This window comes from Lytechinus variegatus, chromosome 1 (genome assembly GCF_018143015.1).
Source record: "Lytechinus variegatus isolate NC3 chromosome 1, Lvar_3.0, whole genome shotgun sequence".
Classification (NCBI taxonomy): domain Eukaryota; kingdom Metazoa; phylum Echinodermata; class Echinoidea; order Temnopleuroida; family Toxopneustidae; genus Lytechinus; species Lytechinus variegatus.
In genome coordinates this window covers 62,942,312-62,967,215 of record NC_054740.1, presented here as the reverse complement: position 1 = coordinate 62,967,215, position 24,904 = coordinate 62,942,312, and the positions used below count along the sequence as shown (strand labels likewise).

Below are 24,904 nucleotides of genomic sequence, written 5' to 3'. Positions count from 1 at the left end.
TATAGGTGTTATTACAACACCTTTGGTTGTTACATTTAAACTCTTTGGTGTTATGTTCAATCTTTAGGGTGTAATTTTAACACCTCAGGGTGTGGTCCTCTATTAACACCAATTGGTGTCAGTTTTAACACCACAGTTTTTACAGCGTATTTTTATTTCAGATCAATGCACAATACATATATCGAAACATGACAGGCGACGATGCCACAGTTTAATATTTCACAATACCCATTATAGAATCAAATTTTATAATCAGTTTAAGAAATCAAATTCAAATCTACTTTATTCATATCCATTAAATATGGTACAATAATACAATATAAATGCTATAATTATTTCCGTAATTCCCGTGACTCAAAAGAGCAACGATTCTTCTCTCTACATAGTTCTACGTTATCACTCATCGATGATGTGACGAGGTAAAACATGTTTAGATATTTCAGTAATATATAGGAAAAATTAATTCCTGCCAATTCATTTTGCTAAATGACTCAATATAGACAAAATGTGGTATTTTCAAGGAGAAGCTATTTGATTGTGGTTTAGTTGACACATTTAATCCGGGCAAGCGATTGTCAGTATTTGGTTGGCCAAGTTCGAAAGGTGAGGTTCCGGAGGATGTGTATTGGCAAGGGCAAGTTGTCCCTTGCTCATATCCCATGCATCAAGAAAATGAAACTCTGGATAAGATTTGAGGATACGTCTCAGAGCTTCTTCGTTGTCTCGTGCGTAGTGATCATTTAAGTACTGTGTTCTAGCACCGTAATTATTCTGGGTATTTCCACCTTTAAAAATGACAATTGCCTGTGGGTTTCTGTTGAGTAGCCTCCTTGCAGCTTTGGCGATGGCCGTTATCCGCTGCTCATAAAAGGATTTGTACAGCGGTTGGAAGTGGGACCAAAGACAGATGACAACAATGGCCTTCTCGTTCGACCTTATGCTATCAAGTTCTTTGGTGACGAATTGAAGCCTTTCCAATTTATGCCATTGAAAGTTTCGAATTGGAATATGATGAAAATTGTAAACTAAGTGTATGTCGTGTTGAGCAATGTGGGTTTCATCCCTGTCAACCCAATGGCCTTCTCTGTGAGAACCGACTAAAAAATGAGTCATTTTAGTATATACCTGTCTGATTGTCGAATCGCCAAAGAAGTAGAAATGTTTTCCAGTCATACACTTAACGCACCAATCTTTGTCCAGGAAGATCGGACTGACTCTGCAAAGTGGAGGGAACCATCGACGATTCTGATAAAATCCCGCCACCCACGGTATGTCTTGAAAGCGGTCCCGCTGCTGGCCACATGATGGTAGACGCGCAATTCGTTCTTTAAGCAAAGTATCCGATTGGCTGGTCACCGTCACGTGGCTAGGGAGACCCGTGATGGGAGCAAAAAGTCTATGAAGAGAAAAGGATAAAAGAATGAGAGTGAATTCTCAGAGAATTAGCTTAATTGTCATGTCGCAAACAGATATTTCACCAAATTTAATGAACACAAACCTGACATTTTCTCCTCCTTTCTCATTAACAATACATGTATTGTACATTGTATGTACATGTCTGGCCTCTAACTGTTACTCTAGTAACTGTCGGAGAAAGACAACTTGTCAGTGCTGACAACTTTCATGGTTGAAAATATTTTTGGATATTGTATAAAATCTTCCAAAATTAGAACATCGCTTGTTTGATCGCTTCGCTCTAATGTATTGATATCCCCGTACGCACTATTCTTTCCCTCAACATATGCTCAATATTTTTTTATTCATTATGCCATTGCTATAAACTCCCAACACCTTCCATGCCCAGAAATTACCGAAGCACGACAGACGTCCTCTTGCTAAATCCTTGGTCCTCTATCTTTTTGTTGAACCGCCATTCCTGTACTTTAAACTGGGTCCAATCTTCGCAAGAAAGCATATCCGATTTAGGTCGCTGACAGAACCATGTTAATCCCACACTAGGATCAGATAAGTTACACTTGGAAATCTGTATAGGCGAATATGGGATTAAGGAAAGGATGATGATGATTAGTAGTGGTGGCAACCGCGTAGCCAGGATTTAATTTTGGAGGGACGGTAAGTGCACGCAGAGCCTGCCAACAGTCTTTGCTGCCAACACTTAAAGAGCGCGCAAAGCACGCTACCTGGGGGGGGGGGGGTGCAGGGAGGGGGAGTTCACCCCTCCCGCACAAATACGACTACTTAATTGCGACTTCTTGGTTGTGCCAACTCTCGCATTAGCCTAAGTCGTACAACACTGAACAACACTCACACGATGATCGCCCAACCGATGGTACGATCTGATGCGACTGAATCGGTCGTATTTAATCGCGTTTGAATGGACAACGGCACCTGAATGGAGGTAGTGGTCTATATAAAGACCCTTTCTTAATTGACATACGACCAGTTTACGACCGTCTGCAACAAATTTTCTTGTTGTTGCCCGATCGATATCTTGGCGTCTTGCGAGCACTCGCAGTCGTTGTAGACGATGTCACGAACTCGAAGTGGTCTTGACTGGTCGCATCTGAACTTTGAACATATTCAAAGTCTAAACGCGATCAAATACGATCGATTCATTCGCAACACCAGGTCATACCATCGGTCGGGCGGTCATCGTGTGAGTGTTGTTCAACATTGTACGACTTGATACGAGAGGTGGCACAACTAAGAAGTCGCTTGGTAGTAGTCGACTGGATGCCGTACAACACTTGCACATGTGCTAGCGACCTACAGAAATGACAGAGACCAACCAGTCTTACGACTTGGTGCGATAATATATAGGCCATAAGAATGTTGCAAGACCGATCGCAACTACCGTTGCATTCGCATGTTTGCGACCGTTCCTTGGTGTTACACAATAGGGGTTAAGAATAAATAAAAGAGATGGCAGAAAATATAAGAAAAAATGTAGCATACTGCACGAAATTAAAAGGGCAAGATAAGTTTATATTTTTGTCTTTTAAAACATAAATAAAACTTTTCCGAAATCAAATCTAGAGAAAATAGGGTAAAGGGCATTCCTCCCACAACAAATAAGCCCGTATATATACTGAAATCGGGTTTAAATCAAACTCTCCTAAGGTTGTGGTTTGATTAATAGCTATAAATCTGTAAGGGTGCAGGATTAATTTATTAACCCATTCAAACAACAGGATATGTACATACGCGTACCTAGCTCATTGCAGATTGGCTGACAGCCGACAGCCCATTGGAAGCGCCAAGCTATGACTGCTACATGTAGGGGAAGGCGGGGTAAGTTGTGACAGTTTTTGCTTTTTGCATGTTAGAATTGATATGATTAATAATCTTGTCGAAATAAGTACCTTGCCTTGAAATTTAATTCTTCTGAAATATTTTCCAACTATATATAACTTTCTATCCCCACACTGAAAGTCATCGTGACCTTTGAAAAAAACGATGTCAAATGGCTCAACTTGCCCCATATATGGGGTAAGTTTGAGCCACCTTCTGGGGTAAGTTGAGCCACAAAAACTATGTACAAAATGTATGAGGGGAGAACCAGCATGTCAATTTTTTGTTTAAAGTCTTTTCACTTGCTAATTCTCTATAAATACTAACATCCTTTAAAAGGAAAAGAGCATTCATGTAAATTTGCTCCTTTCAGCCAGCATTTCAATCGATTTTTATGGTTTGTTTGTTTTTTAAGATACATTACCATAGGAATTACCATGGCTCAACTTGCCCCATGCTGTTTGGCTCAACTTACCCCAGTCCGAACTTAGTGCGATAATTTTGTATCCACACATTTATTATGCATCCATCATATAAAAGACTATGACAAGAATGAAGATCCATACCTGGACTAATAATGTTATCATGTCTTTATTATATTTAAAGACGTGTGTGTTTATAAAGCACTTATCTATTTCACACTCTTTTTTACTTTTTTGGCTGAAATTCATATTTTTCCCTCTAAAAAACTACTTTTTGTTTCAAAGTTGAAAACAATATGGTGGGGTTAGGGGTTATGCTAACGGTCATCAATACATGACACCACCACAATGTCTGACTCATTCATTATTGGCCTGGGGCTGGTGGCTCAACTTGCCCCTATGCTCAACTTACCCCGCCTTCCCCTATATTACATTTAGGCCAAAATAGAATAACATACTAAAAGTCCTCATAAATCATCCGTGGAGGTTTTCTTTAATCCAAGATGGCGCCCAGAATGGCCGCAATTTACAGAAATTAGACATAACTCATTCATTATTCACACTAGACATCAAATTTGAGTGCATATTTCATAGTTTAAAGAGGTAAAACAATTTTAATGACATAGGTTAGGAAATAAGCAGACCAGGCTACCTAAAATTCCAAGATGGCGTCCAAAATGGCTGCCAAACCCTAAAAATCCACTATTCATCTATTTCTTTATTTAATGTCTTTAATTTTGTTGCTATTCAATGGTTTTCATGGTCAAGTAATAAATTGGGGAAAGTAACTAGGACAGTAGTGGTCAAGTATGTCCGAAAATCCAAGATGGCCTCCAAAAATGGAGTCTAAATTGACTTTTTTTTTTTACTTACGAATGGACATAGTTCTTTCAATATCTACCTGAGATATATGATTTTGGTGTCTAAACCATGGTTTCAAAAGTCAAATAATACATATGGACAAGTTGAAATGAAATTCAGTGGTCAGGTATGTCTGAAAATCCAAGATGAATTACGAAAATGGAGTCTAAATTGACCGTTGTTACTGAAAAATTTACATACTTCATTTAAAAAAAACATGTGAGAGATATATTGTGGTGTTTTAACAATGTTTTAAAGGGTCGAATAATATATTAGCACAAGTAAAAAGGACATTGAATTTCAGAGGTTCAGTATGTCTAAAAATCGAAGACGGCTTCTAAAAATGGAATCTAAAATGGTCGCTGTTACATACAAATTGACATTGGTCATTTAATATCTCCATGGGAGATAATGTTTTGGTGTCTAAACCATGATTTGAAGGGTCAAATAAAAACATTTGCACAAGTAAAGGAAGTCAATAGTCCAGTATGTCCAAAAATCCAAGATGGCTTCCAAAATTTGAGTCTACATTGACCGCTGTATTTGATATCTGCCTGTAAGCATGGTAAGGTATGATTTGGTTTTTAAACCCATGGTCTAAAGAGCCAAATGAAACATTGGGACAACTTACAAGGACAGTCAGTGGTCCAGTATGTCCAAACATCCAAGAAGGCTTCCAAAAAGGGAGTCTAAAAATGGCTGTTTCTTACAAAATAACATATCTGCCTGAGATATAATATTTGGGTGTCTATACTATAGTTTCAAGCGTCAAATAATAATTTGGGACAGCTTATGATGATATGCAATTATCCATTTTCCTTCATGATCCAAGATGGCTTCCATGGCGTTTAACTCTCATCGTCATACTCACTATTCACCTGTGAGAAATAATTTTGTTTCGGCACTATAGTTTAAAATGTCAAACATATGTTTAGGACAAGTCGATCGCAAGAATGCTTAGTTTTCAATTATAATGTGCAATTTGGTTTCCAAATTGAGCAAAACTGCATGCTGCTCCAAAATCCCTACTCCAAAATCCTTTAGTTTTTACTTTTCCCAAATGTATTAAAGCGTAGACACCATTATTCCTCATATGAGGATATTGTATGAATAATGATCTTTTTTTCAAATGATTAATGGACAACTGCATTATCATTGTTAACAATCCCAAAATATCATTTGACCCTTCAAACCATGGTTTAGACACCAAAATCATATATATCAGGCAGAAATTCAATTAACTATGTCAATTTGTAGGTCTCGGAAATCGTTTTATTATTATTTGTTTTGGCATGGTCTAGACACCAAAATCATATATATCAGGCAGAAACTCAATTAACTATGTCAATTTGTAGGTCTCGGAAATCATTATATCATTATTTGTTTTGGCGTCACCTGTGTCTGGGAGACAAAAAGCAAACTGAATCACTATGATTAACAAGTCTCTCCTCCAGATAATATAACTGATTTATACTCCATTTTGGGAAATTATCTTGGATTTCTAAACATACTGGACCACTGGCATATGGCCTAGACACCAAAAACACATTTCTTAGGTGTGTATTAAACAAACTGCCGATTTTTGAATAATAGTAACCAATCATTTCTACCCAACCTTTTGAAGCCATCTTGCAGTTTTGGGCATAATTGACCATTGTCTATTCTTTTAACTAGTCCAGATTGTTATAATCCTGAAATATGAGTGAATTACCGAATGGTCAACAGGAACATGGCCGCATTCAACGTTCTCCTCAATATGCTTCCCGCCTAGCCCCTTGCTGAATTTACCGAGGTAGGTCTCGCGAGGCTGAAGTGTGTCCCTCAGGTTTTGTAGTTCGAACACTGCTTCGCTGGGTAAAGCCAATGTGACATTGATGCGGACATTCCCGGACCACTTAAGAGTAAAGAAGGCACTGTACTTTCCATTCCCAAGGTCAATGACCTCACCATCTGACCCAGAGCTTGCGGTGAATGAACTGTTTTGGGTGAAGATCTTGGCACGGAACAGATCTCCCCCGTAAGTCTTTGACTCGTTGTAACCGTTCCGGGCTTCTATCAACAGTTCAAGTTGGTCGCATACTGCGTATATTTCCTTGGGATTGACTATGGTGAATCGGGAGAAGGAAGCATTGGTCGTATCCATTGATGTAACCCATTGCCTGGGCGTAGCTGGGGGATAAGAGAAATGGGGAAAATGTCTCCTTTTTTGATTGGGACATAAAGGGTGATGTCGCAAGGTTTCATTTCCTACAGACCACGTATTGAACCGGTTAGAGATTGCCATCTGTAAATAAAACAACCACGTAAATCAATAAGAGATAATATTACCGAAACAATGAGAAAAGTTCATCATGAACGTAAAAAAAGAAAAATCACTCTTGACAGTTTTTTCCGCCATAAATATTATGGTGGCATAAGATGATAATATTACGTCCAAATTGACATGAATTCAGATTGGTGCCATCATAATTAGAAAAAATAGCAAGAAACAGAAATAAATTCTTAATAATGATCAGAATCGTTACATGAAGATTTGTAATTAATCTCTAGATTACGTGATGTTACAAAAAGTAACAATTTGACATTACACGGATTTACAAATTTTGTTTTCATTCAATTGACTTTTAAAAGACTAAAGATGTTCGATTACTTTTCTAATCCGCATGGAAATCTATCTGGTTCATAAACATGAAAAATAGTATCATTTTTCTTTTTTCTTCAAGCCTTTGATATCATGTCCATGATATCAATTGATTGAAGTTCATGTTAGTCCATTATCAATAATGCAAATATTATGAAGTATGATGGATTTCTTTAAGTAAAAAGAAGCAGAAGCCGAAGAAGGTAGCAATTCCAATGGCAAATTGCCAATTCGTCTATTGCCAACCCGTCCACTCATCACATGGTCTACCTTCATTTAGTCTAATGCAATTTCGTCCATCAACATTTTCGTCTAACAATCAGTTTGTTATGAACATTTCGTCTTATAACAAGTTGGTCTATAAATATCCATTACATTTTCATTCATTCCTCCCAATTAACACTTAGATCAATTAGACCAAATGGTATATGGACTAAATAGCAATTGGACCATGTGGATAGTGGACTAACTGAAAGTAGACCAAATGATAGTAGACTAGTTGGTAATTGTACAAATTGGCATTAGACCAATTGAAAATAAAACCTTTTCTATTCGGTCGTTAGGCGTTGATTTGATCTAGATTTTATCACGATTAAAACGCCTTAAAGGAGAATGAAACCTTTGGAACAAGATAGCTTGTGTTGAAACAGAAAAATCAAAGAAACAGATCAACGAAAGTTTGAGAAAAATAGGACAAATAATGAGAAAGTTATATTATATTGCGATGACTAATGCTATGGAGATCCTAAAATTGGCAATGCGATAGAGATGTGTGATGTCACTTGTGAACAACTCTTCCCATTACTTTAGTATATATTTCACTATGATTGCCTCTTTTATCACATCAGTATTCTTTCTATAGGGAGGGCATGTAATACAGATTTTTAAAGAATGCATCATGGATAAAGAGTTTGTATTACAACAAGAAAAAGCAGAAAGAGACATTTTGAGGGCATTTTATAGTCCATCAAAGGAAAAGTTGTTCACATGTGACATCACACATCCTTGTCGCATTGCCAATGGGAGGATCTCCATAGCATTACTGATCGCAATATTCAAATGCTCATAACTTTCTCATTATTTGTCCAATTTTTCTCAAACTTTCTTTGTGCTTACTCTTTGATTTTTTTGTTTCAACACAGGCCTACTTATTCCAAAGGTTTCATTCCCCTCTAATATCTAGTCGACTGGTGATTAGTTTTTGATCACATTGTTTTCACACCGTCATTCCACAAACAGCAGTGAACAGTTTTTGATTCTGTATTAGTTTTTACAGTGTTGATACAGAATACATCACAGAATAAAAATACGTTCCTCGTTATGTTTCATCGTGTGGCGACTGGGTGTTCTGCCTGACATGGGTCGCTATAGGATTTCAAGTGATACTCCGGGCTGAAAATATTTATATATGAATAGAGTAAAATTTGCACAGTAAAATGCTGAAAATCCAAATCTGATAACAAATAGTGAAGTTATAAAAATGTTTAAATTTAGCAATGTATTGTGAAAACAGTTCTCTGCACGTCGTCATGACCCGGCGTCATGAATATTCATAAGGTGGGCTGATGATGTCACATTCCCACTTTCCCTTTTCTTCTATCATTACATGAAATCATATTTGTTTCATTATTTCATACCTGTTTGAATGACAGGTGCCAGGTAAAAATGGCAGAGGTAAAAATGGCAGAGGTAATAATGGCAGAGGTAAAAATGGCAGAGGTAATAATGGCAGAGGTAAAAATGGCAGAAGTAAAAATGGCAGAGGTAAAAATGGCAGAGGTAAAAATGGCAGAAGTAAAAATGGCAGAGGTAATAATGGCAGAGGTAAAAATGGCAGAGGTAATAATGGCAGAGGTAAAAATGGCAGAGTTAGTGGCAGGGGTAAAAATGGCAGAGTTAAAAATGACAGGTAAAGATCATGACATACTACATCAACAAGGAAAAGACAGAGTCTTTCCAGTTAATATCTGTCATAATTATTGGCCTTGAATGGACTCCTATCGACGGAATGAGCATTATGAACTGAAACGATATTTAGATTTTTTAATCATTTTAGGTCAGCTCTATACTTTATCGTTGATATGATTAAACTCAACCATTTTCATGCCAAAATGATTTCAGTTAGTGAGTGATGAAAGAATTTATCTTGGTCATTCGTAGAGTAGAACAGCACTTCATCACATACATACCAAAAAAATTTTAATGTAAACACCAAATGTGCGCTACCATTATCACACTGAAATACACAAGTTCGGGATTTTTTCCAACCACTTGCATTACTTGGATTCTGTAATTTCTGTAATTAAAGTAATTTTTCATATTTCAATATCATAATGGATCCGAACAGATATTGATATGATACGTAATAATGTGAATGATAAAATAAAAACAATTAGTGTTTAATTTTTTAGAGCAATACCTCATTGCAGCTAGTCCAGTGGATGGCAGGTTCCTAAACTAATTTCTATGGTAATAGTTACCGCATGAATCTGGAAATCTGTAGCAAATCAAGGATTTTAATTCAAACTTGTAGGCTTTTCTTAGGTACCATTATATCGACCTGTTTTGCAGGTAAAATTCACCAAATTATTTACTGTAAAAATAGAAGAAAAAAAGATTAAGTAAGTTTTTAGAAGTTTGAGTTTTTTGATCTGTGACGTTAAGTTTTAATCAGTGGTTCATGATTGCTAAAAAGTCTTTCAGGAGCGGATGTGAAATGATTTATATACTGATATACTACAATAATTATTTAGAGGGGTCCACACAATACAAGCAATGCTTTTAGTGGATCCCTCCATCTTCTTTGAATTTTATTTTATAATGATATTTTGCTAACAAATAATACTTTGCTCTGTTTTACTTATGGAAAAAATATCATATATTGTACATGCCTCAATTTATATTGTCTGTATAAGTTCATTGTAATTATTTCGACCACTTCGACGTGTTGAAAATGAAATAATTGAAATTAAAAAACAATAAAAAACATTTTCATTTTTTTAAATTGAGATTGCATTGATATTTTTTATAACACCAGATTTGAAAAAAATGCTCGTAAATGACGTCACCATTAAAATTTAAAATTCTAATAGCTTTTTAAATCTTTGATGGATTCCCTTAAACCCTAAACAATATAATTTTAATTATTTCCTGCTATTTTTTCCATAAACTTTATGTCAGGGTGAATTTCCCCTTTAATGAATTAAGTATAAAACTTGGGATCCAGAGTGTGCTTCAAATTTGATTATTTGAAGAGTGATTTAACATGAGAAAGCTGTGCATGTACGTCCATGAATAAATTAAGAAAAACCAAATCAGGTGTCATCAATTTGGTGCAGAAAATTTACAGTGTGATTTTAAAATGTTACCCTTTCCATTACTCAAACATTATAATTCTGATTTTCTTCTCTTTCCTATTTAATCTATTGTACATGGAATGGCTTTTGGATTTTTGGCATGGGGAGGTTATTAAAGACTGGCCATTTATACCTCTGTCATTTTTACCTCTGCCATTATTACCTCTGCCACTATTACCTTTGTGCCATTTTCACCTCTGCCATTTTTACCTTTGCCATTTTTACCTTTGCCATTTTTACCTCTGCCATTTTTACCTCTGCCATTTTTACCTCTGCCATTTTCACCTCTGCCATTTTTACCTCTGCCATTTTTACCTTTGCCATTTTTACCTCTGCCATTTTTACCTTTGCCATTTTTACCTCTGCCATTTTTACCTTTGCCATTTTTACCTCTGCCATTTTTACACCGAGCCGAATGACACGTCTCCCTTATAATAAGATGAGTTGCAGCTATGAATATCTAATGCACTAGTTCAGTTGTCAATCCATTTCTTAGTTGTTGGAGGAAAAAAGATGAATAAACCTAATTTCTTTTAACAAAATACAAAAGAACAAGTGGGAATATGATATCATCAGTTTGCTCATGGAATATCCATGAATACATGCCTCAAACTGTTTCACCGGAAGAGTGGAAATCTTCAAAACGCCATAACTTTGTTATTCCTTGTTCGATTTTGATCAGATTTTCAATGTTTTAATTGTCTGATTGTTTTATCTCATATACTTGCAATGCTGATGAATGAAAAAACCGGTACACTGGGGGGAGCGGAGCGACGGTCTGCCAGGGGAAAGGTATATGCCAGGCAAGTCCGTCGGATTTACAGGATATTCAATTAAATTTTTTGTAACTGCGAATGTGACTAAAGCTACCTGTATTTGGCCCAAAGTCCAGCCTCAATTTTGTTTTTATCAAAATGGGAGAAATATAATCATATCAAATGCTTGCCTATATTGGTATTCGAACCTCAGCATTTAAATTAGAGAATTCAAATACCGATTCAAATCATTTAATGTTACGATCATTTATCTTCGCAATAGCCATGATCGTTTAGGCACTTTGTCACTGGAAAATATTTTTCGCGCAATATAATTCGCAGGTGAGATAAAAAACGTCTCTAGAATTTAGATAAACAACATGCACATTTATTAATTCGCAAGCATACCGTTTTTCCGCATATAGGTTCATTATCTCTGCAAAGCATTCTTCAAGTGAATCACATACTTTTCCTAATAATATTTGAAATTATGTTATGTAATGTGTTGCAATTTTTACCTACAATAAAGGCACCGGTTGATGCTGTGGAACCACCCTTCCAAATCCGCCATGCATGACATACAGGGGATCGCCCATGAAATTGAATAAAGTTGAAAATCTGTATGAAAGGGCGGATCCATGCACTTTCGAGAGGCATATTTTTGTGTTTACTGGAATGTGTTATGCGTAAGCGACTGCATGCGATCTTCTTATTTATTTTATTTATTTTTTTTGGGAGGGGGGCTATCACATTTTTCCTTCAAGAAATGACCGCGATTTTGTAGTGAAAATGATTTTTTTTTAAGTTGTCAAATTTTTTCCTTACAAAATGCCCCCTCCCCATGAAAGAATAATGGATCTGCAAGTGGAAATGGGGGATTCATTTATAAATGCATAGCTCGTATAATGTGAACCTCCCTAATGAAAGAGAGTGAGAGAGAAATACACACACACATTTAAAAAATAATTACTTCTATTTTTATTTTTTATTCTTTTATTTTTTTTCACACACATTCACATCCTCACTTACACAATAGTTGCTATTTGCCTACAAAAACTTATTGGTAACAGATAACATGAACAAAATAACAAATAGAATAAAGACAAAATTAAACAAGAATTAAAACAAAATATAAAACAAACAAGTGGAGCGCCTGGCAGTCTCGCCTGCATTCGCGGCGATTCTATACAGCAGCAGTGTTGGCTTTAAAAACGAGTGTAGAATAATCATTCATAAAAAACACCATTCATATGATGATAAAATACTATGTTCAAAGACCCTAAATGACATTTGACCCTGATCGCGTGACCAACGAAATCAGTCATACTTGATTACCCTTGTGTCAACATTTCATGAACTTGATCCATAAACTTTCAGCTATGATGGCAATTCAACAAAATTCATTGAACTTGGTCATGGTGACCTGAAACTCACACAGGATGCCCAGTGATGTTTAATTACTCTTATGTCCAAGCTTCATGAACTTTCAGAATAATCATATAGAGAAAAAACTTAACCTTGGTTAAGATTCTCCCAATATAATCTAAGTTCATTGACCATAAATGACTTTTGACATTGGTCATGTGACCCGAAACTCACAAAGGATGTTCAGTGTGGCTTGATTACTCCTATGTCCAGGTTTCGCGAACCAGATCCATAATTTTTCAAAGTTATGATGGAAATCAATATATATCCCCAACATTGCCAAAGTTCATTGACCCTAAATTACCTTTGATCTTGTTCGTATGACCTGAAACTCAGGTAGAATTTTAAGTAATACGTGATTGCCCGTGTATCCAAGTTATAAGTTATGAAGACATTTCAAAAACTTAATCTTCGGTTGAGATTTTGATTCCAATATGGTCTAAGTTCTTTGACCTTCAATGACATTTGACCTTGGTCATGTTACCTAAAACTCTTGAAGGATGTTTAGTATACAAATGATGCATGGGTTAGAGTGGGTCAGTAGGATTTGTGTGCACAAGGTAACTTTGGCATGGTTTAGACCATAATGCCAAAGTTACCGCGTGCACACCGTTCCACTGACCCACGAAAGAAACCCATGCATCATCTGTTTAGAATGGAAAAAATATTGAATAAACCGGACGCATGATTTTTTTTACCGGCCGCATGATTTATTTACCGGATCCATGAAAATTCCAAAATGTATTGCAAACTCTTTGATAACCCTGGACAACATAGATATGACCTTTTTGGGCGATAGCTTGTTCACAGTGGATATCGTTTTGATTATCGGGATATCGTTCATGCAGCCCAGTAAAAATTTTAATTGCATAGCTCTCAACCAATCAGATTGCAGGGATTTTCTCATCCATTCTATAATAATACCTGATAACCATTATGCTTAATTTTCATGAACTAAGCCCATGTAAATTTTAAGTTATGATGACATTTCATTAAGATTTGATGTTGACGACGCCGCCGCCGTCGTCGGAAAAGCGGCGCATAATATAGTCCCGCTCTGCTATGCAGAACGACAAAAAGGAGATAAACATAAATAGAAATTAACTAAATTATCAAGACATCAAATTAAACTGTGATCCCGTTGCATTAAAGTCACACTTTATTACTTCGCCATACAATGGCAACTATACCATGGTGACGCTAATAATCAGCCAACAAGGATTCCATGCATGCAGTTTACAATTGGAAGGCAATGCCACCACAAGGGCAACCTTCATCCAACGAGACAGTGGTCTGAGAGAGTAAATTAGTTAATAAGACCACTGTCGGATATAAGAATTTTTTTCTTCAGTTTTCACGTTTTTTTTGTTTAAAAGTGCCCTGGAAGTTCTTTGTGTAGAGTATGCTCATAATAGGTCCATGGTTTCAATAACAAATTAACTTATTGAGTCATGCATGGTGTCAGTGGTACAGGGAAGCAATATAAACTAAGACGAGGAGTGGACTTTTCATAATATTATGCTTTCTCAAGTTGCTGTATTCAATGATTATTGTTTTTTTTTGGAAATAATAGATGTTGTACGTCAATCACCGTGTACAAAAAGTTCTTCTTTCTCCGCTTGTATCAACAGCAGGATGCTGCATAAAGAATGTCCATCAGCAGTTAATGATTACAGAGAGGAAAGAGATGTAATACGCCTATTTAAACGCGTAAAATACAATATTTCTGAAAGCAATCATTTTGAATTATGTAAATAACAACAGCATTATATTGGCTGTCTAAATTCGATTTTTTAAGAAGCATTTATACTCACTTTGTACATTTAGCATACTGAAAATTGGAGGATTACTCGGGGACTGAAAAAAATGAATCCATCCTCAAACCTCTTAAAGAATTTTCACCAGACTTACCGTTCCATTAGGCCGAGGTTTGATTTCTCTTAGACGATCCAGTATCCTAAATTCTTGGTTTCCCCAGAACCACTCGTACCCAATGATTCCAATAATTGCAGAGAGAAATAAGAAGCAGTATTGAGTATATCGCTTCATCTCAGAATACCTAAACATGATTGTGAATAAACAGAAAAATGCGTTAACTTTAAGAATCAACTAAGACATACAAGACGAATTTACATGAAATCGTCTTTGCGGTTTTCGGCACAGTGAGTTAGCATAAGAAAAAACAAAAATGGCAGAGATTCGAGAAATCTGGAAAGACTGTTTTATTATTATTTTGTGAGCTAGCATTTTGCCATTGGCATTGTCAATAATACCTGTCTACTTATATAAAAAAAAGTTCAATTTTCCAGCAATTATATGCTTTCCTCTATTATAATGAAGATTTTTCAGGTAGCATCACATGTAGATCATCAGACAATAATGACTTGTTTTCAACTTAACCAGTCGAATCTAAAAATATCATCCCGTTTCTCGCAAGATATAATTTTATATCAGATATAATTTCAGAAAATCACAAAATCACACATTTCACCTTCTGTTAGTTGAAATATAATGGAAATGGTCAAATATGCTTATGAATTATAACTTAGGGTCTCGAAAAGCACGCTAAACACGTACTTTCTACATTCTGAAAATGCACCCCTTAACAAGTATTGGCGTGTAAAACCCTACTCTTAACAAATATTGGAAGAAAAATGATACTCTTGGCAAGTATTCCCTGAATTGAACCCCTAAACAAGTACAGCTATATTTTCAATTGTTAAAGGACAATGAAACCTTTACATCAAGGTAGCTTGTGTGAAAACAGAAAAAATCAAAGAAACAGATCAACAAAAATTTGAGAAAAATTTGACAAATAATGAGAAAGTTATGAACATTTGAATACTGCAATTACTAATGCTATGGAGATTCTAGTAAAGTAGCAGCATTTTGGTAAAATTTTCATCACACTGGATAACTAAAAACGCCCAAAAGAAATGCCCAATGTTGGTTGGACACATAATTAGCCTGATGGAGCACTTAAACCCAACCCAATATTTTTTTTAGAGTGTTAAGAATTTCTTGTACACTGTAAAAAATATTGGGCAAAATTTTAACCAGCACGAGGGTAATTATGTATCCAACCAATTTTGGGCAGTATTTTACACAATGCGGGAAGCATATTGTCCAGTATGGTTAAAAAATAAGCAGAAATTACTTTAGAATGAGCAAATTTTCATCACACTGGATAAATAATAATGCCCAAAAGAAATGCCCAATGTTGGTTGGATACATAATTACCATCATGGAGCATTTTTACCCAATATTTTTAAGAGTGTATATCTAAATAATGCAAGCGCATACACTCTCTTCGCTGGCACTAGTGTCGATCATTCCATCGTTCAGCAAACAAAGTAATAACTTTCTAGTCTTTGACATAATTCTCCCCTTTTTTCTGCCTGTCTCTATTTCCCTTTCTGATCACGTTTTTTTTTAACTATAGGCCTATTGTTATTATATGGACATCTCTAGATTCTGACCCATCAATAATGAGGACTCGAAGAATATGATTTTTGTTTCATTACCATTTTTTATAATCTATTAGCAATTTTTTTTATTGAATGGTTCATGTTTATCATTTACTCCAGCTTTGAGAAAGTACTTTGTCATAAAATTCGTGTAATTCTGTGTTAAAGGGTTTGAATGAGAAGGGAAAAATGCAACTAGGATAACATTGCAAATTTCATCAAAATCGGAGGTAAAATAAGAAAGTTATGACATTTTGAAGTTTCGCTTAATTTCACAAAACAGTTACATGCACAGCATAGTGATGTGCAAATGAAAGAGTCGATGATGTCCATCACTCACTTTTTCTTTCGTTTTTTTATTGTTCGAATTATACTTTTTTTTCAATTTGTACAGAATTGACAACAATGTAAAACTTGACAGAACCAATTAATGTTAAACAATGCTAATTCTAGTTATATGCACATCCTGGTCGGTTTGCAAATGAGGCGACCCATGGCATCACCCGCTATTTTTTGTATTTTATGATATGACATAGGAGAAGAACAAGCTGGCTTCAGAAAGAATAGTGGCACCAGGGAAGACATTTTCAATCCCAAAATACTTGCTGAAAAATATTTCGAAATGAACAAGGACATATATGAAAGTTTTATTGACTATACAAAGGCTTTTGACACTGTCATCCATTAGTTTCAGGACATCATCGTTTGATTTTCTTTCCTTGCCCATGCATGTCTGACTGCCGTACTGAAATGGACCACACAGAGCAATTGATGAGGCGCAATCGTGTGTTACCATGGTTACTGCTTATATTCCGGTTGATGAGAAGTTTGCAAAGTTTTGAGAAAGTGATCTTTGCAAGGCAGATCTAATTTCTTGTTCACATTTTCCATCCTCTGTCATTTGCTGACCCAGGTATTAAAACTGTTGACTTGTTCCACCATCTTTCCCTCTGTCACAATATCTGCGCCCGGTATTTCTGTTTTTCTTGAGATAACCATCGTTTGTCTTCTTGATGTTTATTTTCAGGCCAAATTGTTCACGTTCATCTTTAATGACTGTAGATCTTCTTTACTTTCAACCAAAAGGACTGTGTCATCTGTATAGCGCAGTGTATTTACTCAAATCCCGCCTACCTTATTTAAACCTGTCATATTATCTAAATCTTTGAAGTCTGTGTATATAGGCGTTGAAAAGGGATGGAGATAAGACACATCCCTGTCTAACACCTCTCTGTATATTTACTGGTTCTGAAAGTCCTGTCTCAAAACGTATCCTTGTGTTTTGTTTCAAATACAAGTTTGCATTGAGTGCTATATCATTCTCATCAATTCCTATGTTTAGTCGTGATTGACAGTGTCAACATAATTAACATCTCCAACCATCATCATGTACATTATTATCATACCGATCTCCATCATCAACATGATTAACATCTCCAACCATAATCATGTACATTATTACCATACCGATCTCCATCATCAACATAATTAACATCTACAACCATCATCATGTACATTATTATATGATAATAATAAAATAATAGTAAATAATTATAATGATAAAAATAATAAGAATACATAAGATTTGTATAGCGCACTTTCTATATTGATTCGATTCTCAATGCGCTTCAGAGCAGAACAACAAGAAAAGCTCATGTCATAATTATGATTAATGTCTATAAAAAACCTCTTAAACAGAAACAGAATAATGATAATAACAATACCTTAGTCGAGTGCAGTACAGTGCGGTTAAATCAGGGTAATATCAAGTATCACTGATAGACGTAAAGAGATTCATCTGATTGGTAGAACTCATATGGAACACATTTTCATTTTTCCAAAATCAATTTTGATATGTGAGCTAACTAAAGCTTTGGCCTACTCATTTTGCAGGCTCTTTCAGACTAGCGCTGACGCATCGTAGATGGGGTAGCATCGGTAGCGCCAGAATAATTATGTAGCGCGGCAGTCCGTAAGAATGGGAATGTACGTACTAGAAAGTTTGTATTGTCCAGCGTCTCGGTTCATTATACATGTACCGAGAGTTTTTACCTGACTGCTAGGAAAGCACGAATGCCTGTTGACAAGCATCCAGGGGACCAACGGCTTAAGGTCCTCTCCGAGGGACCTGGTAATGAGGATAAATGCCTTACCAAAGGGCACTAGCCCACCTCTTGATTTGGAATCGAACCCGGGTCACCGGAATCCAAAACATGGAATGTGCCTGGTTCTTCTGGATGTGAACGGCATCCCTGGTCCATCTTGGGTATTTATTGTCATCTCTAGCTAGGATTTCGCTCTTATTTCAGTTTATCGTGTGGTTCCTTTGGGGCTACGTGATCACTGATAGCTGACATCGAAACCGTTGACTCGGCCGCGGCCTCCTTCTTCCTCGATCTTGTGAAGTGGGTTTTGCTTCTTGTTTGTGTTAAGACTTTTTACTCGGCTCCAAAGAGAAACATGAGTCTAAACTTCAGCATTTGATTAATCGATATCATCGTCAAAAGAAGGATGATATTGATCTGACTGGATCGCAACTCAAGAAATGGGTCATCAATGTGTCTAAATACAAACTCTCTTCAGCAGAAACATTTCTACTTGCCAAGGGCTTAAATTTCGCGGTTGCCCCTAACAAGATCGCTGTTGAGGAGTGTATTGTTGCAACAGAGCAGGCAACTAAAGAAGTGAATAATCAACTAGCCAGTCTCTTATGGGATTATGTTGTAGGCATTCTTTAAGAATGCCAAGCCCCCTCAGTCGAACACCATCAAGGAGGAGAGGCAAGCTTTGAAGGGCTTAAATTGCAAACAACAAGGGCATACTACCTGCCTAAAGTGGAGAGCCACTGTACATTTGGGCACGGGGACTACAAATCGAAGGTTATTGCATTACTTAGTGATCAGAAAACATCGGAAACTACCTCTACGTACAAAAGAAAACTAATGTTTATTTTGAAATTGTTGGGGGACAAGGAGAAGACTTCACAGAGGCAATATGAATACCTCTATCCCACGGAGGAAAATATTCCCTGCTTGTATTGCACTCCCAAGACATTGCTTCGATTCACTCACCTCCAGATCTCTCGCAGACATTGTAGCCCGTTGGTGGTAAGTCAGACCATCATGTCCAAAATTCGTAGGAGTTTGCAGAGGAAATCACCAATCTGACTTTGGATAAGGATGAACTGTTAGTTTCCTTCGATGAAGTGAGTCACTAACACTCCATTATTGATCAGGCTTTGGATGCAGTAAGAGACAGTCTTTCTGACAACACACTGAAAGAAGGTCCAAGTTGTCTTTTGAAAATAATGTTGAGCTCCTAGGATTTGTCCTCACTACTACGTACTTCAAATTCGATATAGGCATATATCTTCAAAACTTTGGAGCAACCATGGGGAGTCCAGTCTCTTCCATTGTCATGATTGTGGTCAACCTATTTATGGAGAACTTGGAAAATAGCACCTGTCTACAGTACCTTCTGCCATAAACCTAGACTTTGGCAGTTGGGAGACGACTCGACGACGTGCTGGCAATTGTGAAAGAAGGGTGTGTGGATCAGCTTAAGGAACACCTGAATCCTGCAGACCCAACGGGGAGAATCAGATTCACACATGTATTGGAGGAAGATAACTCAATCCCTTTTCTGGACACCGGAAAAGTGAAAAGAGAAGATGGGAGCATGAAGCTCTCGGTGTTCATGAAGAAAGCACACCCCCGTCAATATCTGCACTTCACTTCACATCACCTCTCCATCAGAAACTTGGAGTCTACTGCACTCTCCTTGGCAGCTAGGGCACATAACATCATCTCAAAACCAGATGATGTTAAGACTAAAGAAGGCTTCACCAAAAATAGTCTGAAGAAATGTGCCTATCCCCCGGGGGGGGGGGGGCACTCAATATGTAATGCATAGTGGGTATGTGCCGCGGAGGGGACCCCCATTTTCACACTCAAATTTCCGTTCCAAGGCATAGCATTTTTGTCTTATTGAGAAAAAGAACAAAGAAAGCCGCTCCAAGGCATGGCATTTTCTTCTTATCGAGAAAAAAAACAAGAAAGAAATCCGCTCCAAAGCTTCGCATTTTTCGTTACGCCGTTCCGATCGCATTGATCTGCTTTATAATGAGCTGCAATTTTGGTGAAAAGCGGCCGTAGAGCGCTTTTCGACCATCGCCTCAGCGCGAGCGCACCCGGCGGAGGCCGCGCTAGCTGCGTCATGCACTATTGCCCGTTCCATAGGGATGCATATACGCACTCACACGCTGGAGATCCGTTCCAAGGACCCCCGTTTTCACAAACATTTGTAGTTCCGAAGCCCGTTCCGAGGACCCTCCTTTTTACAGTAAGCCCGCTCCAAGGCCCCCGTTTTTTGCCTCGCCCGCGGCACACCCCTACCACTTTTTTGGTCGAGTGCCCCCCCCCGGGGCCTATCCAGACTAGTCTTTAGCAGAAGACAGAAGAACGGATGAAGCCAGTAGCCGGAAGCCCGAGACACAAAAGAAGTCAAATCTTAGTGATTTTGTTTTTTGTATTAAGAAGTTTTTATTCGTTAACAACTTCAAATCATAATGTCATATACAAAATAAAATACATACATCAAATACATTATATCTTTACAAATCAATTTATGAATACGTACATGGAAAACTCATATAATTAATACTTTACAAAGTCTCTTTTTGCCTGTAACAAGTACAATGTATCCACCACTATGCGTCCTCTCGCGAAACTCAGGACATTCTTAATCAATCCGAATGGCAAAGGATCAGCTGAGGACTAAAAATCCTTGCCAAGATTGCAACGATGTGTATATTGGAGAAACTGCAAGGAAGTTTGGAGTAAGGAAGTCTGAACACAAACAAGAAGCAGAGACTCTGAGAAAAACCCACTTCATGATTGGTTAATAAACCTTGATGATGGAAAATACATGCATGTGGTCTTCGTTGACCTTCAAACAGCTTTCGACATGGTAAACATTCAATGTCTTCTTGAAAAAACTTAAAAGAGCTGGGATTAAAGATACGAAATTGAACTGGTTTCAAAGCTATCTTTCAGATAGAAAAAAAATGTAACATGTATTCATAACTGCAACTCTGAAGAATTGCCAATCAGGCAAGGGGTTCACAAGGATCGATTCTTGGTCCGCTGCTTTTTATAGATTTTTTTAAATAAATGATTTACCAACTGCTTTCAAGTTATGCAACATCCATCTATATGCATGATATGCAGATGACACTGATTTTCTCATAAAGATCCCCTATACATGCCATATGGTTCAATCAACGTTAAATAGAGAGTTGCTCATTCTAGATAGATGGGTGCTTAAAACACAATGGACTACATTGAAGAATAGATGATCAAACCATCAAACAAATATCTTCGCTGAAATATTTGGGTGTGTATATTGATTCATTACTGAAACATGCTGAAATGGGATTTTCATGTTAACCACCCAAGTGAAAATGGTGGGTCGTATGATTTCGTTCCTCCGTAGATTAAGACATTTTATCAATAGGAAAAATTTGAAAATTATATTTTAGAGTGTTATACTGCCCAACTTGAATTATGCTGATATAATATGGCAATCTTCCTATGACAAATATACAGATCAGCTACAAAAGTTGATAAATAGAGCTGGAAGAATTATCCTAAGTATAAATAATCAGTAACAATTTTGTGATTAAATTCATGAAATAATGAAAGGGCAAACTATAAAGTCTAGGCAAAACTTTCACATTTAAGCAATGATGTTTAAGATCCTCCATGATTTGGCTCCCAATTATATTACAAAAATAATTTTTTTACAACTCAAGACAGGGGCGGATCCAGGATTTTTCGAAGGAGGGAAGGCATTATTATAATTATTGCATTTTTCCTAGGAAAAATAAAAAATAGCAAAAAAAAGGTTTTAACAAAAAATTGTGGGGGGGGGGGGGGTTTCGTCCACGAAAAATTTGACAAGGGGGAAAAAAGTCTTCACTTCTAAAGGGGGTGGGCATAGGCGGCGGAAGCTTGTCAATTTTTTTCCTGCGTCCCCCCTAAATTCACGTGGCCCCCCCTCAAACGTGTGTTGTCCCCCCTAAAATTTAGGTTGATGATCTTTTTTTTTTTTTCAGGTGGACACCCCCTAAATTTATTGGCTTCCGCCGCCAATGGGGGGGCACACTTCGGCATTTTTACATTACAAATTATAATTGTGCCTCTCATGGGGGGGGTGGGCAGGGCCGGTGATGCCCCTTCCCTGGATCCATCAGTGCTCAAGACCATACCATTTTCGAAATAAAAATTTGTGCCTCCCAAAACCCAGAACTAATTATTGCAAACGCACATTTTTTTTCCAGTATCCCAGATAATATCCTTGATTGTTTGACCTTAAATTTTTTTAAATCAACGTTGTCACATTCGAGACCTTGATTATTTCGGGGGGGGGGGGGAGGGTGTATTTGGTTTGGGGTAAGCAAACTGATAATGTTTTATTTTTTCATTTTTAAAAATTTATTTTCTACCTTTTCTTTTCTTTCTTTCCTTGTTTTTTTTTTAGTAATAGTGAGTGGGGGACATTATTGACTCTCTCTTTTGCATATCATTGAGTTGTGCATATAACTGTCTTGTGAAAAACCGAACATTTAAAATGCCATGACTTGCTTACTTTACGTTTGATTTTTATGATATTTTCAGTGTTATGCGTGTCTCAAGTGTTTTCAGTTGTGTCGCGTCGAAAATTCGGTTGATGCAGGAAAGGTCACAGAACAACACAGACTCTTCCTAAAAACATCAAACAACTAAAAAAAAACGGTCATGTATCGATAGTTTGGGGTGATTTTAGATTTCGTTTACCCCTTCCCGAAGAAACAAAATGAATTAAGATGATAATAGTAATGATGATGATGATAATAATAATGATGATGATGATAATAATAATAATAATAATAATAATAACAATAATAATAATAATTATAATAATAATGATAATAATGATAATAATAATAATAAGAATGATATAGAACAATAACCCAAGATTTCTGGAAGAAGTCCGGTTGCTGTTTATTATACCAACAGACCATCAAGTCGTTTCGATTTCACGCTCCTTGATTCCGGTTGTTATAAGATTATATACTTAATAATAGATTGTGTTATGAGATTTTCAGCATGTCAAGGGACCGGGAGAAGATTGAGCAGGTGCTTGGGAAAATGAGAAGGTTGTTAGTTGATACATGACTCTATACATGAGTAAAACTGAACGACGCGAACATAGGATGCTGGGAGGGGAGAGGGGGACGTGTAGAAGAAAATAAGCGAGGAGTAAGGGGGGGGGGGGGGGGAGAGGGGGTGCGAAACTCACCCCTCTTGTCTTCCCCTCTGTAGCCCGGGTTCGGCATGATCACGGAGATCTCCATGGGGTAGCCCCACCCCCTCCCGAAACGCACAGCTTCGCAATGCTATGCCACTGTTTTTAGTGATCGCAAAGCAAATCAAATTTATAATAATATTACTACTACTACTACTACTACTACTACTACTACTACTACTACTACTACTACTACTTCTACCACTACTACTATACTACTACTAATGATGATGATGGTGATGATGATAATAATAATAATGATAATAACAATAAATGAAAAGGCATATAACCCTTACCTTGACAACTGTTTCCATTGAAATGTCTTGCACATTAGTATTCCATTATATAATATCCTGAAAGTATGAATCCGCTTGTGATCAGTTTGACAAAATCATGTATACTAATTCAATATTGTCTTCTCTTTAGCAAGCAAAATGTACCCGTACCGTCAACGTGTCTCAGTGGCAGTGTACGTTTGAGCAATTCAGTTTTGTCGTAGCTTTTTTTATTTTACTTTTTTTTTAGATTTTATCCTTTGTATGACAAAGGTTCTCTGTCAAAATTAATTACAAGGTGTATCCGTTGATCAACAATGATAATATTCTAATGGAATATGAGTAATTGGAGGGTTTAGATAAAAGAGGTGCTCTTAGAAGATTATTCAATGACTGTACGTCACTGAAGAGGTAGATCCAACTAAGGAAGTGTCGAATCACTGCCAACAATTAGATTAAATGCATGGCCGTATGCAGTGGGGAGGGGGGGGGGGGCGCTGGCATTTCTTTACTGAAATTCATCAACAGAGTGCACGGTATTTTCAATTTCACTTTAAAATGGAACGTTATCCCCATGACGAGTTCGATCACTTTGCTCCCTCGAGTTTCTCATTTTACTTATGTGCCCCTGGTAAAAAAAAATCTGCGTACGGAAATGATAAGATGAATAAATAATGCAATTATAATCGTACTGAATAAATAATGCAATTATAATCGTACTGAAGAAATAATTGCACAAAATGAATAAATTCAAGACAGATATGATATATGTACAAAGTTCAAATAGTAGAGCGGATTAGCCGAACAATTGTGCAAAATTTGACTAAAGCATGAAACTTTCACAAGTATTAGTATATGCCGTAAGATTTATTTTAAAGATGGGAGGTAAATTTTAAAATGCCATTTTCGGCCGTTGTCATGGCAACGGAATAATTTCTCAAAAATGACATACATTCCCATGTAAATGGTAAATAAACATGATATAGATGAAAAAAAAAGATAATTTTCAAGCTTCTAATTAAATATATATAAAATTTAGAAACATTCAAAATCAACAAGATAGTTCCATTTGGTACGTTGCCATGGCAACGGCTTGTTATTCC

At 36.7% G+C, this 24,904-nt stretch overlaps 1 protein-coding gene across 2 annotated transcripts; it reads right to left on the bottom strand.

The window, feature by feature from the left end:
* Positions 1-439: 439 nt before the first annotated feature.
* Positions 440-24,023, bottom strand: LOC121419275 (NXPE family member 3-like). 2 transcript variants are annotated; one of them, XM_041613669.1, is made up of 5 exons: positions 23,823-24,023; positions 14,624-14,771; positions 6,247-6,819; positions 1,812-1,984; positions 440-1,396 (listed from the first exon to the last, which is right to left on the bottom strand). In XM_041613669.1, exons 1-5 carry the CDS (start codon positions 23,855-23,857, stop codon positions 556-558), a joined length of 1,770 nt encoding a protein of 589 aa, XP_041469603.1. In that variant the 5' UTR covers positions 23,858-24,023; the 3' UTR covers positions 440-555. The 2 variants fall into 2 exon arrangements, with proteins under 2 accessions (XP_041469603.1, XP_041469610.1); XM_041613676.1 differs by lacking the exon at positions 23,823-24,023 and adding an exon at positions 17,904-17,983.
* Positions 24,024-24,904: the final 881 nt, after the last annotated feature.